Genomic DNA, 24,098 nt, shown 5'->3' with positions numbered 1-24,098 from the left:
GCACGTGGGATTCCAAGCACGTGGGATTCCAAGCACGTGGGATTCCAAGCACGTGGGATTCCAAGCACGTGGGATTCCAAGCACGTGGGATTCCAAGCACGGTGGGGATTCCAAGCACGGTGGGGATTCCAAGCACGGTGGGGATTCCAAGCACGGTGGGGATTCCAAGCACTGGAAGCGTGATGCAGAGGCCGAGCGTGAGACGTTGAACAAGCGCGGAGGGGTATGTCACCTCTGTATCCAATTGAATACAGCGCTGACTTGATGATTTTCAGTTCACCTTCCATGGTCGCAGCCTTTGAGCAGCCTTTGAGCAGCCTTCGAGCGCCGCAGTCCTTGATTACTTCACGTTACGTCTGCCCCTTCTCTTGGGCTTTTCACTCGACCTTTCCGTCCATATATCAACAAATACTCCCTTCGGTGCACTATGATGATTATTCAGTGTTTGGGAGGAGTTGGGCGGAGCTTCATCACTTTGTTTAGGACTCCTAGACGGGCAGAGGAGATATTTTGAAAGGTAGCTTCTTTTTTTGTATTAATACCAACTTTTACCCTCCATGTTGAAGACTCCACGCCTTGAGTGCCATTTGAATATCCCTTTCTCACGGTTAGAAACGTGTTCGTGCTTGCTCCTACGGTCTCGGAACTGGGCGTGGCACGCTCTGTGAACGGAAGGATCCCGAAGCAATTTGAAGGTGGTGCCTCTCCGGACAAGTTGCCACGCAAAGAGGTGAAGGTCGATTGGACATAGAAACGCCTGTGCTTCTTTTCCACTTTCCGGCAACGTAATGTTCGCGGTGGTGAAGTGGAGGAACGTATGGCCAGGACGGGGCATTAGTTGAGCATTGCATATACGACATAGATTATGTTGGGATTATGATAGCGCTATTAAATAAGGTTTCCCTCACCATCATACCTCAAGAACTGCCACCTCTCCGTCGTGAACCTCATCGGCTCTTCACACCTATACCTCTCCCCCAACATCCCACTAACGTACCCCTCCTTCCTACCATACCTCATGCCACCCTCATACTTCAAAAAACACTCACCCGTCTCCTCCTGGAATGTCCACGCTTTACATTCGGGCTCCAGTAGACACATCTCCCTACACTCCCTCGCATCCTCGACTTCGCCCCAGCCGGCGAGTCCCATGTCGGTCACGTAGTCGATATCGCGTTCGGTGATGTCGCGGGCGCCGCCATGGTGTACGGCGTAGAGGTTCGCGAAGGTTACATGTCCGTGGGGGGCAGCGAGTTCGGCGCGGTATGCTTCTTGAAAGTGTTTTCCACGCATATGGTGACCCGTCACCGGTCTTACACAGGGATCCGAAGGCCACCCTTGCTCTCCCTGCCCGAAGTCGTGGACGTGGTATCCGTAGGGGTGACGTGGCCAATCTGGTGTCAATCCGACGTCGTGCAAGCAAAGTGCGGTGCGGTAATCACCACATCCACAATCCCAGCTTTTGAGGATACATTGGTCAATGTGTGGGTACAAGATTTTGAGGGCGCTGCGCGAGAGAAGGATTCCGGAGCCGCCCTGGTACATGTTTGGGTGTTCCTCGAGCGAGAGTTTGTCGTTTACCCCACAAGGTGGGAATCCCATTGCCCAGCCCATATGAACGGGATCGGAGGAGTTTAAGCCGGAGGTGATGTCGTACAAGTTCTGTGTGAAGACATAGGTGTCTTCGTCAATCATCATGTACCACTCCGCATCGGGGAAGGAGTCGTAGAGGTGTTTGAAGCCGGGGAGGTTCTTGTGCGCATCGCGATCCCAACCGGGCTCTCGCTCTGGACGTTGAGGTAACGGGAACTGCGGTTTTGATCCGGTGCTCAGGATTTGGTCGAGTGCGTCGTCGTAGATGGTGGTGTAGCAATCGAAGATTGGCGTTCCACCAAGTTGTCCCTCATGATCCGAGATAAAGATGTAGTTATCGATTCGTGGAAGAAAGGTCTGGAACTGGAGGGGTAGTCGTTCGGAGAAGGTCTCTCGTCCAATCTTGACAGCGAAGGCGAAGTTTGTTAGACGATGTTCGGGCTGGTGCGCACGTATAGGCGCTATCATTGTGACCGTAGGCTCCTGGAACGTCGACATAGCCTCCATTATTGAAGAGTTGACGGAGCAATAGACCAGCCAGGTGATGCAGAGCAGGACGAGAACGACTAGCAGACGTCTCCTCGCCACGAATTCTTTGCGTACTGCTCGGTGGATGGCTCCATATGTGCGTAGTAGAGCAACCATGTTGCGTCGTGGTGGTGTCGACCTGGCGCCGTACAGGCCCTCCGTCGTAGTGTACTCGGAGAGAGTAAGAGGGTTCCTGCACAGGTCCTACAAAGCCTTGTCTGGGGTGAACGAAGTCGTCAATCGATGCCCATATCCGAAGTACCGGCCCAACATGTCAACAGCTGATCAGCTCCTCCTCGCTCTCCTATCGAAGTATCGGTCCAACAAGGCACCAGAACGGGTCGGGTACCCAACCGCGATCCATCAGATCGTAACAAGTGTCTCACCCCAATCGCAGAGAGTAACGATCAGGATGCCGAGACGGAGTACCTAAGCACCGACTGCCCCATATCATGCAATACGACATGGCTTCCTCTCATATTACTCACGGCCCACGTCCGAAGAGTCCTAAGCGTAACTGACTGCCATCGCTAAATATTTCTTAAACGAAGGTTTCAACCGATACTGTATCCGATATCCAGCCGTGTCTCGCGGCGTAAGGTATGTGGGTGAAGGTTCCGTGCCGGTTTCGGAGAAACGAACGTCGTCCTGCAGCTGCACGTGGGGGACGGCTCGAAGTTCTATGAAAACATAGCGGGAAAATGAAATAGTGGGGACTAGCGCGTTTAAACGCTGGATTGCCTGACTTGTTCATTATGGAGCTGAGCCGCGACGCGTATGAGTTCTCTCCGATGTTACATACCTGTTTCGAGGGAGACGGCGATATCGAACAGGAAGTGTTTTCGGGAGGGAAGAACACTAAAACTTCCTCCGTTCTCCGGCGGCGGGACATGGTCCAAAACGAGACGCAAGATAGTCTTTAAGAGGGAAATAAGCATGGGTGGAGCGGGTAAGTCATGCCGCTACTTTCCATCTGGAGGCGGTGAGAAATTAGGAGACCGACGAAGTATGTCAAAACCCCATCGAGAGGGAACCCGACACGTTGCCGCAGCAACGTTTTTGATAATTGCCTCCGTTCTCTGGAATCCGAAACTTGGCAAAGACCCAAACCAGAAGCTGCGCTCAAAATCCTGACTCCAGCATGGTCAGCGTCGCACCCAGCATGCTCCCCAGTCTCCGTCACCTCCGCTTCCTCATGGGCTACCTCCTCGTCCTCGCAGCCCTCCTCCTCACCCTCATCAACATCTTCAAATCCAAGTCCGCATCCTCCCTCGTCCGCCCCACCTCCCTCCACCGCCGCAGTCAACACACCTTCCCCCTCCCCTCCGGACCCAAGAGAGACGTCCTTCCTATCGTCTCACGGAAGCATCCATGGGGTGCTCATGGCCTCGTTGAGTTAGGGATTGGACATCATAATCCGAGCATTCTACGGATGCCGCCCGGGACGGGGGCATTGTATGTTACTGTTGCGAGGAGCCAGTATGATACGAGGATTGTGCAGGATATTGAGGGGCAGCCGGTGGATATCGACCTTCGTGACATCTTGGCGTACGTCAACCTCTGCCTCACCCCCCCAAACATACCTGCTAACCAGTTCTCGCCATAGTGCTCTTCTTGAAGACGACCCAACCCACAATACCCACGCCTGGCCCCCCGACCTAAACATCCTCTACAACACAACCCAAACCACAATCCTTCCCCTCATCCGCTCAACCTCAAACGTAATCCGAGGCTGTGTCCCCGCGGCCGGATGGTGGTTCCGCCATATTCCCGGTCCCGAAGATGCCCGACTCTTCTGGTCCGCACTCGGGGAACCACTGCTCACTTACAATTCTCCGGGGAGTAGAGACGATTTGTGTCGCCAGATTTATCTGGTTGATGCGAGGGTTGTCATGCCAGAACTGAACGAGGCTCTGGAGAGGATTGGATGGAATGATGCGCATCCAGTACGGTTGCGACATCATTTCCCCCTTTACTGGGAGGGACAGGGTGGGTTAGAGAAGAATTGGGCTCTCATTGCTGTTGGTGAAGAATTGTACGTTCATACCGATCTCGCACCGAGAAAAGTTTGGTCACTGGGGGGTTATGATACGGAGAAGAGGCAATTGGTACTCACGCCACTTCATCAAGACAAGACGACGAGTAACTGCTTCACCGATATCAGGAATGCGAGTGATATGCTCCTCCCTCACCAGACAGGGAACTTCATTCCTCTCACACTGTGTAACCGAGGAGAATGTAAGCCGACGCCGGAAAATACGGTGTTGACCGGATTCGCACATTGGAAGTTTGGGATACCCGGACAGTACGAGAGGAGGGTTATCACGCTCAAGTCGACACCGCCGTTCGACTACGTTTCTATGTCGCCGCCCCTGACATTTGGTAAATCCCTTCCCTATGTTATTTTTCTCTTGTCGTCCTTCTGCTGACTGTTGATTCATGGGCAGTCGGTGCCACTGATTCCATCGACACCCTCTACGTCATGAGCCACGACTTCTTTCCACGAGACCCAAATCTTGTCGACTATGCGCCCGGCCATGGGTTCCTCGATGATTTGTGTGTTATCTCGATCGGAAAGAACAATAATGAGGGAATCTTTGTGGAGACGGATGTGATTGGTTTGATGGAGAGTCATACAGCGTGCTGAGCGCGGGGAACGTGTTTCTTATCGACATTATGATACGTTGCTTAAACAAACATTCACAGCATAAATACGGTTGATGATGTGGTCCGTTCACGTTCTTCTATGATGATAACATGATTAATCCTAAGTCGTAAAAGGTTTCAAATACGTGTATAGCCATGCCCCTCCGCCCCCTCCTCTCTCTCTCCCTGCCTCACTCTACACCCCCCTAATCAGTCGCCCCAGTCGACCCAATGCTCTTGATGGTCGCCTCCGGCCCCTGCCAAACCTTAACCCCATTAATCCCCCAATAAGCCTCCTTAAACCCTCCCGGATTATACCTCACATACTCCTCACAAGTCCCCGGACACCCCGAATACGGATAACTCCCCGCCGCCCAATCCCCACAAAGCGCCAGATTGATAACAATAACGTGATCACTGAAAAACTCATCAACCGTGCACTCCAGCCCGGGGAAGAATGCGCGAGGTCGGGTGGACCAGGAGAGGGGGTTAGGGGATGGGGAGAGGAGATCGGAGGGTTCGGTCCCGTGTGGAAATTGCCAGACTTTTATCCATTCTGAGCGCCATTCCATTACGAAGATGGCGCCCTTTGCGTTATTCAAACCGAGCCCAAAACTCGCGTTGCTCCGGTCCGAGATTCCACAGCCTTGGTTCGAGCCTTGGAGGGGTGAGTCGACGTAGCAGTCGGTGGATTGGAGGATTCCGGTGTAATCGCCCACGTACGTTGTGTTATCGATTGCGCACCCCTTTTTGGTGTGGAGCGTCATTGAGTTCCAGGGGTCGTAGTTTACGCCTTCGAGGACGTCGATTTCGCCGAAGTTTGGCCACCCCGTCGTCGAGGTCGTCCAAAATGCTGGCCAGGTTCCACAGCCAACGGGCATGTGCGTCAAATTCAACATGAACAAGCCATGCGTGAAGGCGTCTGTGGTCGAGATACGCACAGAGGGACGGCCGACGGTGTTGGTGGCGGTGAGGTTGGTGGTGGAGTCCGCGTGGATGTACGCGGTCCCGTTCTTGATGTAGGTCAAGTTCGACTTGAACGCCGTACTCCGATCAACATAGTTAACAAACCCATGCGTCGGATCCGTAATCGTCTCGAAATTCCACTCATCAAAGAAATTCTGGCCGGTATAGTTCCTGCTCAGTGTATAATTAATCGCCGCGGCACTATTAATGTCCGAGATCGTGATTTTGTTGTCTGATCCCTTCTTCTTCAACCCAATGCCGAGACCGACGCCGAGGCCGACTCCAAGGGCGATGAGGAAGGCGAGGGTGATGCAGAGTGCGCGACGGCCGCGTGAGGAGCCCTTCTGTCTGACAGGCGAAAAGCCACGGGGTGCAACCGGCGCAGACGACGACGTCCTAGAGCGAGAGGAAATTTCCTTCTCGCTGATCACAGCCGAAGGCGCCTTAACCGATGCTACCGCAGATCCTTGTCTTGACCGGGGTGGTGGTGGTGGTGGTTGGAGAGCATCTGCGACGACGGCAGCGGCAGCGGTGGTACCGACGGTGAGTCTAGCAGCTTGAGCTTTCGCGGCCTTTTCTTTCTCTTTGTGCGCCTTTCTCAACTCCTTGATTGACGGTTGTGGGAAAACAGGCGTTTGCTTTCCGTGAGACATCTCGTCGTAGAAACTCTCAGCAAATCAATGATCCTTCTTCTTGTCGTCCAACAGCTGGGTTGATCTCTTATATAAACAGATGCGCCGTCCACTTAGGCTTTGTCTTAATCCTTGTCGCGGCCCAACAAGCGGTTTAGGTCTCAGGTCACCCCCATGTACGGTTTTCCTCGCTTTGTTGTGGGCCGCCGCATTGGGAAGCGAATTCGTCTTTCAGTTGGGCCGCTGCCAAAGGCGCTAACCAGCCATGCTCCGAAGAACGAGCCACGCGCGGAAGATCAGATCGACCCGGGAGAGGGTGGTCTGTGCGCGGTGGTCACGTGTGGAGCTGTCAACTTTGTATTTTAAAGTCCAAGTTGCGTTAATCTAATCTACATTCCCTGCCCTTTATTTGCCGACGGATCAAAACTCACTGTCCGCGCCGGCCTGCTAACTTTCACACGGGGCGGCACCTCCACCGTCGGCGTCGAAACCTGTACACTCCCACTCCCGCTCCCACAGCAACTACCCATCGGAGACCGTTCCTGTAGCTCATAACCCTCATCGTCTCCACTCGCCAACGTAGCTCTAGACCCCTGCCGTGACTGTGATTGTACTTGTGACAACCTCCCCAACGTCATCAAATCCTGCGAACTATGCACCCTCGATTCCCTCCTCGAATTCACCGCCGTCCCAACAGCAGTACTAACCGTCGACATCATCCTCGGCGTCTTATCATGCAGCGGCAAACACCCCTGACTCAACGGGTTCAGCGCTTCCTGCAATATCGAGGCTACATCACGGTTGAGGAGTGAGATTTGGTCGATGATTTCTTGGAAGACTTCGATTTCGGCGGTACGGCATGCGCAGCCTTGACGACCTTCACGGAGGGCGGAGATGTAGGCATTGTAGGCGTGGGTGACGAGGGGTTGGTGGTTCCACGGTAATGGCTGTTTGGTGTGGAGAGAGTGGGACAACAACAGGAAATCCTGTGAGAACGCAAGTAACTACGATCCCAGTCAGCAATCAAAACACACAGAAGGAAAAGGGTAAAAAGACATACCAACTGATTCCTCTCCTCATAACTCGGACAGTCCAGATCCATCTTCGTCCTCAACTCATACACCAACCTCATTTTCCCCAATACCCTCTTCCACCCCTCCCTCGGAAACCCACCCCTCAAACTCGGTTCATACCGCGTCGCCTCCAACAAGGTCCCCGAGAACGCAAGACTTTCTTTCACCACACTCGAGATCCTCTCAACCTTCGCCGGGGAAATCGACAAATCCTCATCCCCCTGCGGCGCCGTAACCGAAAACAACTGCGACAAACTATCAAGTGTTCGACACGCCGTCGTCAACAACTCATGTCTCGCCCTCTGCGGCATAACCAACGTAAACACCCCAAACGCAATACTCAGCCCAAGACTCAGCGCAACCGCCCTCCTCGCCCAAATCCCCTCCACACTCAACCCCGCATCTGCACTCGTCCTCGACACGCCCACAACGACACTAAACGCAATCGCACTCACCAAACTACCCTTTGCCCAAACCGGGTCAAGGATGAAGTAATACAGTCCCAGTCCACAGGGTGCAGAGAGTGCACCGACCAGGACGTAAGACTGTGCGAGTTCGCCGAGTTTGGAGACGGCGTACCCGAGGGTTGACCCGACGAGGGCTCCGAGGATTGAGAAGAGACAGTTTCGGGTTGTCATACCGTGACTTGCCTCCATACATATAATCGCACCGATTGCACTCCATTGACCACGGTAGTCGTGGTACCAGTATCGCCAATCGTGGATGTAGGCTGGTGCTGCGATCATTGCGATCACGATGAAGAATTTGAAGGTGTATTGTGTGTGTCGGCTTCTCCGGAACTTGCTCAAGAGTTCCGACAACCAATACCGAAAGGGGAGTGGGACGAAAGGTTCGACTTCGACGACGGTGACTGTCGAGGCGTTCGAGACAGCCGAACCCCGCCGCAGAGGAGTCTTTGACCACCGATCCATGACGGCGCCCATATCCGCCCCACAGAACTCACGAATCGCACCCCCCGCCTCTCTTAATTTCTGCGGCAACCATACTCTTCGCACCGTCCGCCTCTTTCCCAACCCCTCCACGACACCCATCGCGACCTCCGCCACCCTTCGTGCACCCTCGCAGAATGCACGGACATCCTCGACCGCATGCTCCGCGAAGGCTTGTTCGAGCATGGGACCGTAGCAGGATGCGGTATGCTTTAGCAGCGCGCGTGAGAGTTGGGTGAGTTCATTCGTATATGATGCGAGTTCGAAAGTCAGAGTCGCGGAAGGGGTCGGGTACGAGTCGAACGCAGCATCGATCAACTCGGCGGATTTCTTGAGGGTTTGGGAAGCGAAGGAAGTTGCTGTAATCACATCCTCCTTCCTTCGCGCCAGTTTGCGGGCGAGACAGTCCAGGTCCATTCGTAGCTGTGTTTTCGAAGTGGAGTCTTGCCATGGATTCGTGAATTGGCCTTCGGATCGTCGTAGTTTGAGGGTGTTGAGGGAGGAATGTAGCCCGGCAAGTGCTTCGACGCAGTCTCCGAGGGGTTTCTTGAGTTTGGAGACAGACGCTGGGTCAACGCGAGAGAAGATGAGTTGTAAACCGACTTCGTACATCGTTGTCCGTAATGTGGCATATGATCGACGGGTTTGTGCAATGTCACCGACTTCGCGCTCTGTGTCGGCGTCGAAGAGGGTTTCGATGACATCCTTGAACCCTGTTGCGGTGAGGTTGAGGGTCGAGGCGACGTTCTTCCTCAGCGTCACCGACGAGTCCTGTGGGAAAAACACCAACGACGTAATCAAACTGATCGCCAACCCACACGACAGCGGATACGCATACTCCGTAAACACATCAAACGTATACGTCTTCGCATCAATCGCCTCCGTCAAAGCAAAGATATTGATCAACATAAAGATCGACACACCTCTCACACACCTCGAACTAACGCTCCTCGTCAAAGCACCGCCAATAGCAGCGCAACACAACAACAAAAACAACGTAACCTTCCGTTCCGTACTCGCCGGACTGGAAACACTGACCGCAAACACCACCACCAAATGTGTATAAGCTATTCCAAGGAGCATGCCCAGGAGACATATGACCGTGGAGACAATATGCGCACCGACAGCGGCGGAAGGCATGAGGTAATTCCCGATCGTGGAGACGAGGAAGGCGTGGCCGCCGAGGGTGTGGTTTATGGGCGTCGGGAGGATGAAGATGATGTCGAGGGTGAAGTTCATGGCGCAGCGGAGGTGAGTGATAAAGCGCCGGGAGTGGAGGTACGAATGGAGGGCTGAGTAGTGGGATTTGACCTTGTCGGTATTGACAGGAGTGTTCGTAAGGGCTTTTTCGACCGCAGTAGTAAGCTGATCATTCCTATCACCGTCCTGTTAGTTATGTGTCGTATGGGAAGAGGAGCGTAGTAGGTACCGTCTTTTCGACCACTTTATTCCGAGCGTCGTCGAGAAGAACTGCGTAGCACTCATGTTCGCTCTTAGCTGTTCAGCCCAGGTTCATTCAACTTCGAAGTTCGTCCTTCTCCACATCCTCATGGGACAAGCGAGCTTAAGTATAAGCGAGAGATCAATTGATCCTCAGCGATCCTCGGCTCTTGTGAATCACTCAACTCACACCATCTCCACATCCACGTCCATCCCTGCGTCCAGCGTCCAAATACGAGATCCAAGGCACTCACGACATTCATGCACATCCTGTTGTTATCGTCTTACACAACCTTCGCTCATCCATCCAACTGCCAGCCTTGGCAAGCATAATCAAGGTATCGACGTCGCAAAATCCCTCTCTCATGGCACCATACGAGGCAATTGCAGCGTTGCAGCACAAGCTTCAGGGTCGCCCTCGCCGATCCTGGATCCGACTTCCCTGATTGACCTGTAGATGGCAGCCAAGTAACTCCCCTATCGCAATCGATTACCTTGAAGGTTACGACGGTGCACGCGCGCGGATAAACCGAAACCCCCGTCACCCGAAGTACGTCGGCATTTGCGGTTGATCGACAATAAGTGCATCATATCGCTTGTAACCCCCCCCTTAACTTTAGGGCGGGAGAGCGACGGCCAAGGCGACATGTGCGCAGATTATGGCGATGGAATTCGGGACATGTGAAAGTTCGAGTCGAACATCGGAAGGCTCGCACAAGAGATCGGAAGAGGTCGGAAGGAGAGGGTTGGAGGGTGGTAGATCCCGGGGCGGAGCATCGGAGGTTCTATTTTTAGGGTGTGAGGATCGTCTGCGACTCAAGCAGGGTTGATGACGCGATTGGGTGGTACACGTCTAAGGAAGGCTGCATCCGATTCGATTAATTCTAACAATGATTGAACACGAATAACCCACGTCTTTGCCAATTGCAAATGCAACCCAGCATTCCATCAGCAGTTTCTGCCACATCGACGTCGAAGCTCGAGGCTCAGCTGCAGCTTCACACCTCTCGCGCGCGTCCATGACGAAATTCATCAGCAACATGTCCGGCTCCGCCTCGACGAACGTCTGACCTTCGCCTTCATGGTCATGGACAGATGTAAGGTGATGTCCTCCATTGCCAAATGCCACTGCGTCGACGTATACTGTACAGCAATAGTTGGGGCTGGGCGGAGGCTGTGTACCTTTGATCAGCTAGCTGTCTACAGGTATACATGTGCTTATCCACGTACGATATTGCTACGAACCCTGAACAACAATCTCAGCCCATGCTATGATCTCACACTCAATGACTTTATGGTGGATGGTGTCCATGAGCTCAAGTCGAGGCGAAGCAGCTTTCTCTGCGTCATGTCCTCTCGACCACGCATATGTACATCCCCTATGAAACCGTAGGAGATATCAAACCACACACAGCAGCTGTTGGATGGTGGAAGAGACGAGAACGCCAAATCTTATACCGCCCAGCCCCAACAACCCCCCAACGTACAGCTGCTGGAGTACCTTGATCACCTACGAAGAATGCACGATATCATTACCATATGAACAGAGGATACTGTATGAATCCCAAAACAATGAATTTGAATATGCTAGAATCGTCTCGTACACGTACGCTCAACCGCACGCTCAAAAATGTTAATTATATACCTATCGCACCCACCCACAACTCCACTCCCGCCAAAATACGACCGTGGTCCGATTCAACTCCCCTTCCTGTCATCACTCCATTGAACGTCTGATTTTCGTTTCGCCTCTGTGACCATTTGGGAACAGGAGATAACGACGTTGGGCTTGCCAAGAGTGTTTACGGGCCTCAGCTGCCACCATTCTCGTTTACGTATTGAGGTCGACACTGTCATGAGGCTGTGTAACTTTAATTACATGTATCTCGAACCTCATCATCTCACAGTTCTTAACCCCTATATATCTCAGGGATGTCTGTGTCGTTTCGTGCGAGCGAACCTGGAGGCACAATTGAATGCATCCAGCCATATGCAAATCGATCTCGCGATCGACATCCTGGAAAACTTCCATATCGACCCTCTCGAGCCCCTCGCAGATCTGAGAGCCAGCTATTCATGTATGCACTCGCAATTACCACGGTTCGACAGGCTCGTCGCATGCCGAATACCGTGTCTCATGAATATTCCCACGGCTACACATATATACAGTAGATGGGTGCCTCATGGGTATATGTATCTCCCCTTACACCTACGCCTACCCCCCGTACGGCAGGCACTCTTACTCAGCGACTATTGAACTCATGCCCATACGCCTTGGTTGGGTTGCTCGGAGATGTATTGATTCGCTACACGGGGACTGATCACGAATACATAGTAACGTTAAAGGTTTCGAGCTGGAGCTTGCGCGGACATGCTTGGCAGTTTCTTGCACAACAAAGAAATTAAAGCGACAGTCCACTATGTGCATAACGGTGAGTTATTTTCGAGATCGAGATATCTCTAGTGTCCTTTTTTTGATCTGGGAGAGATGAGTATGTGTACCCGTCAGTGAGCCAACTGGGTCCGCCGCCGGATCGATCTCGGCAATTGAGTTGCTTCGGCTCGCCAGCAATTCTTATGTAGTTCCTGGTTTGCGTCTCGAGCTCGCCCTACGGCATTATGCCAAGTGCACATCAAAGTTCAACAAGACTCAACCTTCCTCCACCTCAAACGAACGTCCCACGGCGATCCCCTGCATCCGCTCTCACCAGTACCTAAACCTCACCCCAATCCCGTTTCCCCAACGCGTACGTACGGACCCAGTTTCTAGCCCGTTCTTGGTGTGTAGGATACCCACAACCGTCATTCCGAATCTGGCAATTGCAACCCGCACTGCAGCTCTCAGTTGCGAGGGGACCAGACATACCCGGCCCTTGGGCTCGACTGAAGATCAACGGGGCATGTAGATCCTAGGCAAGGGTCTATTTCGGTTCCCCTTCATGGGTTCGTCGGAAAGCGCTCCGGATGAGGATGCGTCAATCCGGCGTTACGCGAGTGCATGCACGTGCATGAGACAGCGAAGAAGGGAGGACCACGGCGGTTGTGTGGGCGATCATTGCAGGGGAGCGTGCCAGGTATAAGAAGAGCATTCAGCCCGTCCTGGACAACGGGTGGGAGAGGGGGATTAGGGTTGTCGCTGGTGACGTCACAGCAGGGCGCCTCTTTGGCAAGCGGATGGTCTAATGAACCGGATCGAGTTCCGCAGCGATATCGAAATGTGAAGCCACGTACATCACACGCTCGGCCGTCCACCATAAATACTACATCTCCCGTCCCTTCCCTCTTTCTTCCCAACAACCCGCTCCACAACACACAATCAAAATGTCCGCTCCTCAGCTTCCCAAGACCATGAAGGCTCTCCAGTACGACAAGCCCGAGTCGTTTGCTGTTGTCGAGTTGCCTCTCCCCGAACTCCGCCCCACCGACGTCCTCATCAAGGTTGCCGCCTGCGGTGTCTGCGGAACCGACCTCCACATCCACGAAGGCGAATTCCTCGCAAAGTTCCCCCTCGTCCCCGGCCACGAATGTGTCGGCACCGTCGCCGCCATCGGCCCCAAGGTCACCCAATTCTCCATCGGAGACCGTGTCGTCGCCGATAACTCCGAGTTGTGCGAGAGCTGTTTCTACTGCCGTAGAGGCCAGCCGTTGCTTTGTGAGAATTTCGAGGCACACGGCGTCACCATGAACGGAGCATTCGCGGAATACTGCGCTTACCCGCAACAAAAAGTGTTCAAGATCAAGAACCTCTCGAACGTCGACGCTACCCTCCTCGAGCCCGCTTCGTGCGCCGCACACGGGTTGGAGAAGATCGCGCCCAAACTCGGTTCCTCCGTCCTCATGATCGGCGCTGGACCCACCGGTCTCGTTCTTTCCCAACTCCTGAAGCAGAATGGAGGATGTAACGTCGTTCTTGCCGCCCCCGCCGGAAACAAGATGGAGCTCGCGAAAAAGCTCGATGCTGCTGATGTCTACATCCCCCTCTCCCGCGACGACGCTTCCGCCCAATGGGACCAAATCAAGAAAGACCACCCCTACGGATTCGACATCGTCGTCGAAGCCACCGGATCCGCGGCCATTCTCGAGTCCTCCATCAACTACGTCCGCCGTGGTGGTAAGCTCGTCGTATACGGTGTCTACTCCAACGCTGCCCGCGTCTCTTGGCCCCCGTCCAAGATCTTTGGTGATGAGATTACCATTTTGGGATCTTTCTCCGAGACATACTGTTTCCCTGCTGCTATCGACTACTTGGATTCGGGTAAGGTTAGGGTTGAGGGTATCGTGAACAAGCAGTTCAAGATTGAGCAGTGGCAGGAGTGTTTGGATTCGATGAAGAACAAGTCTGCCATTAAGGCTGCTATTGTGTTCGAGTAAGCGAGAGCTGTTCGAAGGGAGTGAATGGGAGTTGAAAGCATGAAAAGATTTACGGACCGCGGTCGTTTTTGTGGCGGGAGTGGAGTTGTGGGTACGATAGGATAGGTATATCATTAACATTCTTGAGCGTGCGTTGAGCGTACGAGAGGATTTAGCATGTTTAAATGGACTGTTTTGGCATTTTATCTTCTCCTTGCTCTTTGTTTTGACCGCTTCAGGGAAACCTCCGCCAATTGCTGTCCCCACGGCAAACGCCTTATGCTCGACGTTCGAGGTCCACTACACATGCGAACTGTCAAGAACATGTCAACTGAATCCCGAACAAAAGATCTCCCAACATTTTTAAGCGGGAGCACCGGTACGGTCTGCCGTGACGTCACGAACAAATAGACCCACAACATCACGGCTACAACCCCACGGCTCGTACATCGTCAATGTCACCACTACCACAGAAGAGCGTATCAATCGTCGGAGCAGGCGTAGCCGGCCTACGAGCCGCTTCATATATCCTACAACACGCACCCACATGTCGGGTATCGATTTTCGAGGCGAACGACCGTGTTGGAGGGAGGGTGTATACGTATGAGAAGGATGGGTGGAGAGTCGATATGGGTATGTTGCCAGAAAAAAAGCAAGATTCGTTGCAAGTTGGCAAGTTGTGCTGATGAGATAGTTTAGGAGCGAATTGGATTCATGGGATGGAGGGAAACCCTATCACGCCCATCGCGAGGGAGACTGGTGCGATTTTCGCAGCGTTGGAAGATGCGGCGGTTTACCCTCATGGATTGAGTGTTCCGCTGCCCAGGGCGGAATCGGAGAAATTGTTTGGACGGACGTGGGAGGTGGCTGATAATGCTATCGCGTACTCCAAGGAGAATTCTGGGAGGATTGGGGCAGATGAGAGTTTGTTCGACTTTGCCAAAAAAGACGTCGAGGAGGACAAGGATTTGTCGAAGGAGGAGAAGAGGTGGGTTTGTTTGCTATCGGAGTTCTTTACGAATTTTAGTGCGGAGGATGTGAGGAGGTTGTCCTTGAAGTACTATTTCTTGGAAGAGGAGTTACCGGTAGGACTCAAACCAACGGGCCGATCGGAGCTGGCAGCTGAATATCTTGACAGGGAGAGCGACCGTATCTCGCGTCGACTTACTCGCCAATCCTTGAGGCCATCGCTAAACCATCTCTCGATGGCGGTATCGTACGGCTTTCCACACCAATCACACATGTCGATGCCTCGAGCTCGCATTCTGTCACTATCACCACCATGGAAGGTACGAAGGAAGCATTCGACGCAGTCATCATCGCCGTACCTCTTGGTGTTCTCAAGAAGCAGATGATCACAATCACCCCGAGCCTCCCCACACGGTTACAGCAAGCTATAGACTCGCTCGGCTTCGGCGTCCTAGAGAAGATTTTCCTGAAATTCGACTCGGCGTGGTGGCTCCCAAAGGACAAAGAGAAGGCAAATCCACCGTCATTCCATGCCTTCCTCCCAGATCCGTCCAAACCTCTCGAGCCACCGAATGTATTGACGTTGATGCTATCACTCGCTTCGTTGCCAACGGGTACAGATATTCCAGCGCTAGCATTCTACATAGCGGCGGATCAAGCACATTATGTCTCATCCCTCTCCGACTCCGACCTTGATGCGTGGATTCATTCGTACCTCCGCCTCCTCCCAAACTACTCCCCCACCCAAAAACCCACCGCAATCCTCAAGACGAGTTGGGGATCAGACACCTGGTCCGGAGGCGGCTCCTACACACACATCAACACCGGCACCAAGAATGCTGTTGAGGATATAGAGGTATTAGGGGACGGATGTGTACATGGGCGGATGTGGTTTGCGGGTGAGCATGTTGGGACATGGAGAGGGATGGGAACGGTTAATGGGGCGTATGAGAGTGGGGAGAGGGCGGCGAAAGGGATGATTTCCGCTCTTAAGCTTGGGTTACAAACAGTGAATGACGTGGAAGACGAGTTATCATAGACCATATCAATTTTTTTCGTCTCGTATAGAATCGTACCCCATATCGTACACATAGCAAATTATAAAGCAGTCCATCTACTACGCCGCCCTTTCAACAGTAACAACCCCACCCTTCTCCTCCTCCTCCGACTTGACCATTCCCTGCTCAACCATCATCTTAAACTCCCTCTCCTCATCCCACACGAACGGACTCTCACTCGCAAACAAACTATCAATACTCTCCAAACTCCTCCCTCCAGTCTCGGGGTAAAAGCAATACACAATCGGCAACCACAGCAAATTCAAACCCGCAAACAAATACAGAGTGCGTTCACCGAGAGTTTTAAACATGGAGGGAATGACGAGGGTCGTCCACGCACACCCAATTGCCCAGCCAGCGACACCGAAGGAGTTGCCCTTTGCGCGCATGTACGTTGGGAAGATCTCAGCCGGGACGACGAACGCACACTGTAACCACGTGGCGGCGAAGAAGAAGGTGTAAATGAACACCATCGCCGCACTCGCCGCTCCATACGCCGACGCATTATGCGGCTGTACGATAGCGAGACGAGACATACCACCCGTGAGAGCGAGTGCAATACACTGCACCACCGCTCCGAAAAACAAACTCGGGCGACGTCCATAACGGTCGATGGTGAGTGCCGCCGCACCCGTTCCCAGGATTCCGACGGTGTTGACGAGACCTGCGAGCCATGCGGATTTCGTCGGGTCGAATCCGGCTTGGCCGAAGAGGGTGTTTGCGTACACTGTGATCGCGAGGATTCCGGTCCATTCCATCATGATCATGATACCCATAGACAACGCAACACGACGGCCTGTGTGCAGTTTGCCCGAGTGGGCACCGATTGCCATGGCCCAGAGTGAGGTAGCCTTCGCGTTCGCGCTTTCTTGGCTGACAGAGGACTCGATCTCGGCCAGTTCTTCGGTGATTTCGGGAGCGGTGGGGGATACGTCGCCACGGATTTTGGCGAGGACGCGGGCGGCGGTGGAGGTGTGTCCGGCCTTGACCAACCAACGTGGGGATTCGGGGACGAGCCAGATACACACGCTCAAAATTGCAGCCGGGACGATTTGGAACGCGATCGGGAAGCGCCAGCGGAAGGGCTCGTTCGAGTAATACCTCAACCCGAACTCCAACCAGTAGGCCACCGCGATACCGATGTAATTCGCCAAAAAGACAATCGAGATACTGGCACCGCGGGAATGCGACTTCGAGATTTCCGCAGTCCAGACGGGAACGATAGCGTTAAGATGTCCCGTTCCAACACCCGTAATAATCCTCGCACAAAGCATCCAGTTCGAATTCTGCGCCGAAGCCTGAAGCGCAGCACCAGCAACACACCACAACGTCCCCGCCCAAACACCAAACCTCCTCCCCCTCTTATCCCCCAGATACCCTCCCCAGAAACACCCAAACAGTGCGCCGAGGTAGTAGATACACACGATACCACCTTGTTTGGTTGCTCGTGTTACGATTCCGTTTGTGCCGATGGACATCTTTTCGATGTAATTTGGGACGGTGTTGACGCCGCCCATTACGCCTTGGTTGTAGCCTTCGAAGAAGAGGGCGGTCATTGAGAGGAAATTGATGAGGATTAGGAGGGTGGAGCCTGGCAGTTGAGGCCAGATTGCTCGAGGCATGTTGAAAGGTTCTCGATAACTGAGTTGATGTTGATGTTCTGCGACTTTTCTGCTGGGTACGAGGCTCCTTTTATCTTGTGCGGTGACCTCTTGGTTCATGGAGGAGCGGGGGTCTGACATCCCTCGAGCGGCAACTTGCGGAGCGGATCGGCACGCTCCAATTTGCGAGGTCGCGTACGTATGGACCATGTGGAGTTGCGAAGCGGGGTAGACTTGTCTCTCCTCCATCAGATCTTATGCTGAGCCATACTCTTAACCATCTCCGCGGAGCTCTCCATGGCCGTAGGCGTATCGGACATGCTCATGGAGTAGTACTTCCATGCCTCTCACTTCCTCATTGGACGCCGTATACGTCCTCGAGGCGTGTGGAGAAACCGGTTATGCCGGGTAAAAGATCAGTAAGCCACTACCGGTATGTATACATACCTGTGGTAGGTATTCCCGGCCGGTACCCGTTCGCGTAGCCTATTCATCTGCGGGGAAGCGGAGAGTCCCGGATTTACGCATGGTTGATCATTAAGGGTTCCTTGGAGGAGCCCGGAGAAAGTCGACGTCGAAAGTGTGCGCCTTGATCTCGTGCTCCCAGATGACTTGCAAGTGCAATTGAGAGCCGTCAAAGGTTCGTACAGGTCTCACGTATCCAGGAGATTGACTCGTATCTTGATGCAATGACCGGAAACAGGGAAGCGAAGTTTCGTTTGCGTTAAGCTTTCGTCTCGCTGCGGAAGGCTGCTATGCGGGGAGCATGACTGGGGGCTTGACCGCTGGCGTACCGTTTACTAACCGGGGCGAACTGAACACCAAATCTCCAGAACACACACCCCCGGGAACCTCATTTTCCCCGGAGATTGAAAGTCCGGCTACGCAAATGAACCAGGGAAGCCACGCTATACAATTAAGTCATCGCAAGTCCCGGGAGTGCACGGCAGTTGCGGGGTACAGGGATGTACGGTTTCGCATCACGTAAGCTGCGACGGGAATACGGCATCCGGGTCGGATCGGGGTGCGGGCCGCCGTACGCGTACGTCTATAAAGACCTCATCCTCGGGATCTCTCCTCGTCAACAACTCGATTGTATCGCATCTCCACAACTAAATCACAATGGAAATCCTTAACCACCAAGGCGAACCAGTTACCCACTCCCGCGCCCTCCTCCCCGGCCCCACAAAACTCCGTCTCCACTACTACACCACCTCCACCTCCCCTTCCTCCTCCGACAAACCCGCCCTCCTGCTGCTCCATGGCGTCCCCAAAACGTCATACTACTGGCGAAAGGTCATCCCCCTCCTCTCCCACAAATACCGCATCATCTGTCCCGACATGCGTGGACTCGGTGACAGCAGCCATCCCGCGAGTGGATATGACATGGGTACCGTCGCGCGGGACTTTGCAGATTTGATGACGGAATTGGGAATCGAGAAGTTTCATCTCGTGGGTGAAGATTGGGGTGCAGCGGCGGCGTATGCACTCGCCGCACAATGCCCCAACCGCGTCAAGAGCCTCGTGTTCCAAGAGATGGTCCTCCCCGGCTACGGCCTCGAATCCTGGTCTGCATTCACCAAAGTCCATGTCAACTCCGGTACCTGGCTCTGGCACGTTGGGTTCTACGCTGTGCCCGATGTCCCGGAGCTTCTCATTACCGGTCACGAACGAGAGTATTTCTCCTCCTTCATCAAGAATGAAGCCTGGAACCCCTCTGCTATTACCCCTGACGCAATCAACGAATACGTCCGTTGTTACTCAAACCCCGGTGGTTTACGGTCCATGCTCTCAATTTACCGCGCAACCCTCGAGACTGGGGATCAGAACCGGGAATTCTCAAAGAACAAGCTGAAGATGCCCGTGTTGGCTATCGGGAGCAAGCACTTCATCGGCGAAGAAGTCAAAAGACAGATGGAGTATGTGTCTGAAAAGGTCGAGTACAAGGAACTGCCGTGGGGACATCAGTTGGCGGAGGAGTGTCCGGAGGAGTTGGCGGGGGTTTACTTGGAGTGGTTGGAAGGAAAGAAATAGACATAGGGTAGTGTGCATGAATATCAAAATAGTTGAACTGCATATCACGGGCAAAATCGCCTTTTGTGTTAAATGGCCCAGTCTTCCCGCGGTTTCAGGTGCCAAAAAGCTCAGATACGCTTACCAAAACTATGATCATGACCGGCACCTCTTGCATATATAGGTATGGTCTATGCAAATGCAAGTATTTCTCCAATGCAACTTTTCAGCTTTCCCGGAAATCAGAACAAAGCATACCCGCCAGGGGGCTTCCTCACAACGCCCCACTCCTCCTCATATCTCACCCAAACATCCCACCCCAACTCCCTCAAAGCCTTCGCCTTCAGCTCCTGCGCCTTATCAGCGTCTTCACCGGCCACGACACCGTTCTCCTCGACCGCGTCCTTGAGTGTCTTGAGCGCAGTACCGTACCTCTTTTCGGCGATATCACGCTCAGCGAGACACAGGGCAAACTTCATGTCGGATTTGGATGCATCGACGGGAGCCCATTGACGCCAGGCTTTGAAGGCTGCTTCGCGGGTTTCGGGGGTTGACGCAATGAGCTTGGCCTTGAGTGCGGCGAGGAAAGCGTCCTTCTTCTTGGACATCTCTTCGTCGGCCTCGCGCTCCTCCTCAGTCTTCTCCTCATCAGGAGTGCGGTTCATGCCCTGGTGACGAGCCAAGGCGTCGATGTCGATCTGCTTGATTACCGCGTCTGCGGCTTCATTGACTTGCTTCCTCTTGGTGTCATCAGCGGGCACAGAGTTGGGAGACAACGAATCGAGCTTGGCAACAAGCAGGGGAAGGTAAGTGGGATGTTCCTTCAGCAGGGAAGCAAGGAAGGCTTCCTTCGCAACAGCATCCTTGATCTTGCTGACGATCTCGATCTGCAAGTCAACAAGCTTGGGGTCCTTCTTCTTGACAGTACCGTTGCCGTTGTCTTCCTTCTTGGGATCAGGAGCGACGACGTATTGCAACTTATATCCACCGTGCTCAACCTTTGCAGCGTTCAACGAGAGGGAACCAACAAGCACGTCGCCGGGACCAGCATTTTTTGGCAACTTATCTTTCGCAACGTCAGTGTTGACAACGAAGACCTTTCTCTCACCCATCTTCAACTTCAAGTTCTTGAAATCAGCAGCCTTGCTGCCATTGTACAGATCAACTTGGTCTTCGAACACATCCAAGCCAACCTCCTTGACCTTCTGCATCCCACACTCCAGAGTAAGAACCGTATCCTTCACCTTATCAAGCGCCTCAAATGACTCATGACGAATCTGAATCTTAAACTCGTGATCACCCTTCTCGAGTTTGTGACCCTTACGATACACATCCCCGAAGCTAACGAGCTGCTTGTTGGCATCGTAGACCATCATCAAGATACCAAAGGCGGAGTCATACATCCATCCACAAGCGGGGATGGAAGCGGTCACATCGCCAGCCTCAGTCTGCTTAAAAGGGTAGGTTAGGACGAGCTCATATTGCTTCTTCGTGTTCGGCAACATATCGCGCTCGCCGAGAGGGCTGATGATGCTCTCCTTAGGCCGGACGAATTTGCGGACCTTCTCCAGCTTGGCGGTAGGCTTGAAGATCTCTTGCCTCACACCACTAACGGCCTCCAACTTCCTCACGCCCTCTCCACCGATCAAGACGACCTTACTATCAGCGTTCGTCAACCCCATTCCGTAGAACTCAACGTCGACGTCGACCTCCACATCAACCCCAACATTCCAGAACTGCGCAAGACAAACCTCCATAGTCCTCCCACCAACAACCTTGAAGCGTTTCTCGATTGGCTCGTTCTGGGTGAGGGTGAACATCCAGTGCGCCTCAGTATCCGAATGTCGAATTTGCTCTATCATCTGCAAGCAGTGCACGATGAATTTGATGGGGGTATGGTTATCGCGGGCAGTGATTCGGAGCTTGCAGGATGTTGCCCCGGAGGGTACAGCGACAAACTTACGCTCGATGTAACCGGGAGCGGATCGAAGCCCGTGGTATTTGACCAAAGGCGTCTTCGGAGCAAATGGAACACCCTCAGGCTTCGTCACGGTGACTGGAATGGTGAACACGACCCTCTTCTCCTCCGCATCCGCATCATAGGCAACAATCTCCTCAAAATGCAACCCACTCTCCAATTGCGACGGATCAACCTCAACATCGAATGTGCGACCCACGCCAGCCAAAAGGACATACTTAGGGACCCTGATCCAGGACGCTTTACACTCAAGCCTACACTTAACCTCCAACTCAGCCTTCTCCTTAGCCTCATGCTCCAAAAAGAAGGGCTTAACAGTCGCCTGTGCCTTCGAAACCTGGGCACATTCCTCAGGATCTCTGAGATAGATACCACGTCCCTTACCCACAGAAACCTCCCACTCAACATCCCTCTCCTTCTCACCTTCCCACTTCGCCAAATACTCCCTCATATTCTCAACCTGAATCAACCCAGCATTCAAATCAGCCTGAACATCCTTCGCCGTAGTCCTCGCAGCCTTAACAATCCCCGCCGCCTTCCACTCCTTCCCCTCAGCCTTCAAGCTCGAAAGAACCAGCGCGACACCACCACAAGCATTTGGTGAAGCCATAGACGTTCCATTCATTAACTGTGTTCCCTGACCACTCCACCCCGGAACAGAGGTAATCGCAGCTCCGGGCGCCATGACATCAACACCCCTGTGCCCATCCGTCGTAGGTCCACGACTCGACCAGGTGAATCCACCAGCGGGGACCTCGTCAAGAAGCGCATACTCAGATTTCTGCATCGAAGCACTCTGCCAAGCGCCGACGCTCAGCACACCCTTTCCATTCCCGGGTGCGCCGACAGTACTCAACGCCGGACCAGCATTCCCGGCAGAGGTAACGAACACACAGTTTCCGCGCCGGGCGACCCAATCTGCCAATACCTCCACGAACTGTCCCTTCGCGCTAATCCCCGAAGCCTCGCCGTAGGACATGTTAGCAAGTTGAATTGTGTCGCGGTGTTTGTAGAGGTAGTTCGCGGCACGGACAAGACCGGCATGAGTTTCCATGCTTCCGAGACGGGTATCACCGATTTTGAGGGAAACGATCTGCGCACCCGGTGCGACACCGTTACGCTCCGGAGTATCGGGGGTGTATGCGGCGGTGATGGCTGCAACGTGGGTTCCGTGGGTACCGGCCGCGCAAACGATACTGACGACTGAGCCTTCATCGAAGACGTCGACGGAGTAGGGAAGAAGCGTCGGTTCGGGGAAGGTGGAGTATTGCTGTCCTTCGCGGTAGGGGGCGAGGGGGGTGTACTTCGAGAGGTCGCTGGAGCATTCAGAGTCCACCACGACGCGCCACGTCTTGCCGTCGTGGAAGGAGACGACATCGTACGTTGGTCCTGCGTCGTCGTATGACTTAATCAGAGAATCAAGAGAGCTGATGCGCGCCTCAAGCTCGTTCTTTTGGCGCGCGATGGTTGGAGACGACGTAGTGTTCTTCTCATTGAAAGCCCTGAGATCTGCTTTCGCGGCAGAGAGAAGCGCGTGATGCTTTTCGAGAAAGCGGTCCTTACGGTCCTGTTTGGCTCGATATCAGTAAGTACGCAAAGCACCACGGCGATTCGGGACAAACCTTCTTCATACGATTGACCAATGGTCCTGGCCAAATCTCCCAAGCCCTCTTCAATCCTACTCGCCATTCCCCGCTCGGGTTCTCCCAGCTGCCCAACTTCAGCTCCTTGCCGGTCAAAGACTTGGGGCTCCCGCTCTCGCTCTTTTCAGCAACGATCATCTTCACGTCGCCGCTCCCAGTACAATCGACCAAGTCAATGATCTTGGGCTTTCCATCAGTGGTTCTCTGCAATCCAAGAGCTGACGGATCCACACCAGTGTCAAGGATAGCAATTGTGATAACTCGACCGTCATGTTCGGGGTTCTTGGATATAAATTGAGTCGCTTGAATCTCCTGTAAGCGCGGATTAGCAGTTTGTAAGATAACATACTCAACCCCGCCTACCTCTTTGGGGAGCAATCCCGCGATAGGGAATGAAGACATGGTGCGGATGTTTGAATGGTTGATGATAGATGGGGATACTATACGGCTCGTTGTTCGCAGTACTGAGCCGAACGGAAGGCGCATTCGCAGTCCTTATGGTAACTATCGTCACTGTCAAGGTTGTCGCGTTCACGTACATGGAGTTCCCTGACTTGAGTGAGTTGCGGCAGGACTCCTGCGTAAACTCACATAAACCAAACCTTATTACGAATTATCCGACCAATTTTTATACGTGAACATAGTCGAGTTGTTCAGA

At 53.5% G+C, this 24,098-nt stretch overlaps 10 protein-coding genes across 10 annotated transcripts in view; 5 read left to right on the top strand and 5 right to left on the bottom strand.

Annotated features, from left to right (window-relative positions):
- The window catches only part of SAICODRAFT_73428 (uncharacterized protein), a gene marked incomplete at its 3' end in the record, with an annotated part of 1,349 nt that extends 1,047 nt beyond the window's left edge, over positions 1–302 (top strand). The window contains exons 2-3 of the mRNA XM_019170856.1: positions 66–223; positions 276–302. Of these exons, the coding sequence (XP_019021494.1) occupies positions 66–223; positions 276–302 (185 nt within the window). The remainder of the gene's footprint in view (positions 1–65; positions 224–275) is intronic.
- A 586-nt stretch (positions 303–888) lies between these two features.
- Positions 889–2,100, bottom strand: SAICODRAFT_9929 (uncharacterized protein; the record flags this gene model as incomplete). Its single annotated transcript, XM_019172182.1, has 1 exon — positions 889–2,100. One exon carries the CDS (start codon positions 2,098–2,100, stop codon positions 889–891), a length of 1,212 nt encoding a protein of 403 aa, XP_019021493.1.
- A 1,109-nt stretch (positions 2,101–3,209) lies between these two features.
- On the top strand, positions 3,210–4,849 carry SAICODRAFT_73426 (uncharacterized protein). Its single transcript, XM_019170855.1, has 3 exons — positions 3,210–3,669; positions 3,716–4,503; positions 4,569–4,849. Exons 1-3 carry the CDS (start codon positions 3,263–3,265, stop codon positions 4,766–4,768), a joined length of 1,395 nt encoding a protein of 464 aa, XP_019021492.1. The 5' UTR covers positions 3,210–3,262; the 3' UTR covers positions 4,769–4,849.
- Positions 4,850–5,667, bottom strand: SAICODRAFT_31924 (uncharacterized protein; the record flags this gene model as incomplete). Its single annotated transcript, XM_019168054.1, has 1 exon — positions 4,850–5,667. A coding segment is annotated over one exon (694 nt), but the record flags the coding sequence as incomplete, so codon positions are not given.
- Positions 5,668–6,705: 1,038 nt separating this feature from the next.
- On the bottom strand, positions 6,706–10,318 carry SAICODRAFT_21619 (uncharacterized protein). Its single transcript, XM_019166445.1, has 3 exons — positions 9,818–10,318; positions 7,426–9,763; positions 6,706–7,369 (listed from the first exon to the last, which is right to left on the bottom strand). Exons 1-3 carry the CDS (start codon positions 9,871–9,873, stop codon positions 6,755–6,757), a joined length of 3,009 nt encoding a protein of 1,002 aa, XP_019021490.1. The 5' UTR covers positions 9,874–10,318; the 3' UTR covers positions 6,706–6,754.
- Positions 10,319–13,149: 2,831 nt separating this feature from the next.
- SAICODRAFT_27592 (alcohol dehydrogenase) lies at positions 13,150–14,199 on the top strand (the record flags this gene model as incomplete). Its single annotated transcript, XM_019167044.1, has 1 exon — positions 13,150–14,199. One exon carries the CDS (start codon positions 13,150–13,152, stop codon positions 14,197–14,199), a length of 1,050 nt encoding a protein of 349 aa, XP_019021489.1.
- Positions 14,200–14,556: 357 nt separating this feature from the next.
- SAICODRAFT_31918 (amine oxidase) lies at positions 14,557–16,189 on the top strand (the record flags this gene model as incomplete). The annotated part of the gene is made up of 3 exons (XM_019168053.1): positions 14,557–14,811; positions 14,878–15,263; positions 15,317–16,189. The coding sequence occupies exons 1-3, from the start codon at positions 14,634–14,636 to the stop codon at positions 16,184–16,186; spliced, it is 1,434 nt and encodes a 477-aa protein (XP_019021488.1). The 5' UTR covers positions 14,557–14,633.
- Positions 16,190–16,264: 75 nt separating this feature from the next.
- Positions 16,265–17,827, bottom strand: SAICODRAFT_61833 (putative MFS monosaccharide transporter; the record flags this gene model as incomplete). Its single annotated transcript, XM_019169865.1, has 1 exon — positions 16,265–17,827. The coding sequence occupies one exon, from the start codon at positions 17,825–17,827 to the stop codon at positions 16,265–16,267; it is 1,563 nt and encodes a 520-aa protein (XP_019021487.1).
- Positions 17,828–18,928: 1,101 nt separating this feature from the next.
- SAICODRAFT_9922 (putative hydrolase) lies at positions 18,929–19,840 on the top strand (the record flags this gene model as incomplete). The annotated part of the gene is made up of 1 exon (XM_019172181.1): positions 18,929–19,840. One exon carries the CDS (start codon positions 18,929–18,931, stop codon positions 19,838–19,840), a length of 912 nt encoding a protein of 303 aa, XP_019021486.1.
- Positions 19,841–20,061: 221 nt separating this feature from the next.
- On the bottom strand, positions 20,062–23,842 carry SAICODRAFT_27588 (subtilisin-like protein; the record flags this gene model as incomplete). Its single annotated transcript, XM_019167043.1, has 3 exons — positions 20,062–23,364; positions 23,420–23,752; positions 23,804–23,842. The coding sequence occupies 3 exons, from the start codon at positions 23,840–23,842 to the stop codon at positions 20,062–20,064; spliced, it is 3,675 nt and encodes a 1,224-aa protein (XP_019021485.1).
- Positions 23,843–24,098: the final 256 nt, after the last annotated feature.

The sequence above is a fragment of the Saitoella complicata genome (genome assembly GCF_001661265.1).
Source record: "Saitoella complicata NRRL Y-17804 unplaced genomic scaffold SAICOscaffold_26, whole genome shotgun sequence".
Classification (NCBI taxonomy): domain Eukaryota; kingdom Fungi; phylum Ascomycota; class Saitoellomycetes; order Saitoellales; family Saitoellaceae; genus Saitoella; species Saitoella complicata.
The sequence above is the reverse complement of the archived record's forward strand: the minus strand, read 5'-3'. Positions and strand labels throughout refer to the sequence as shown.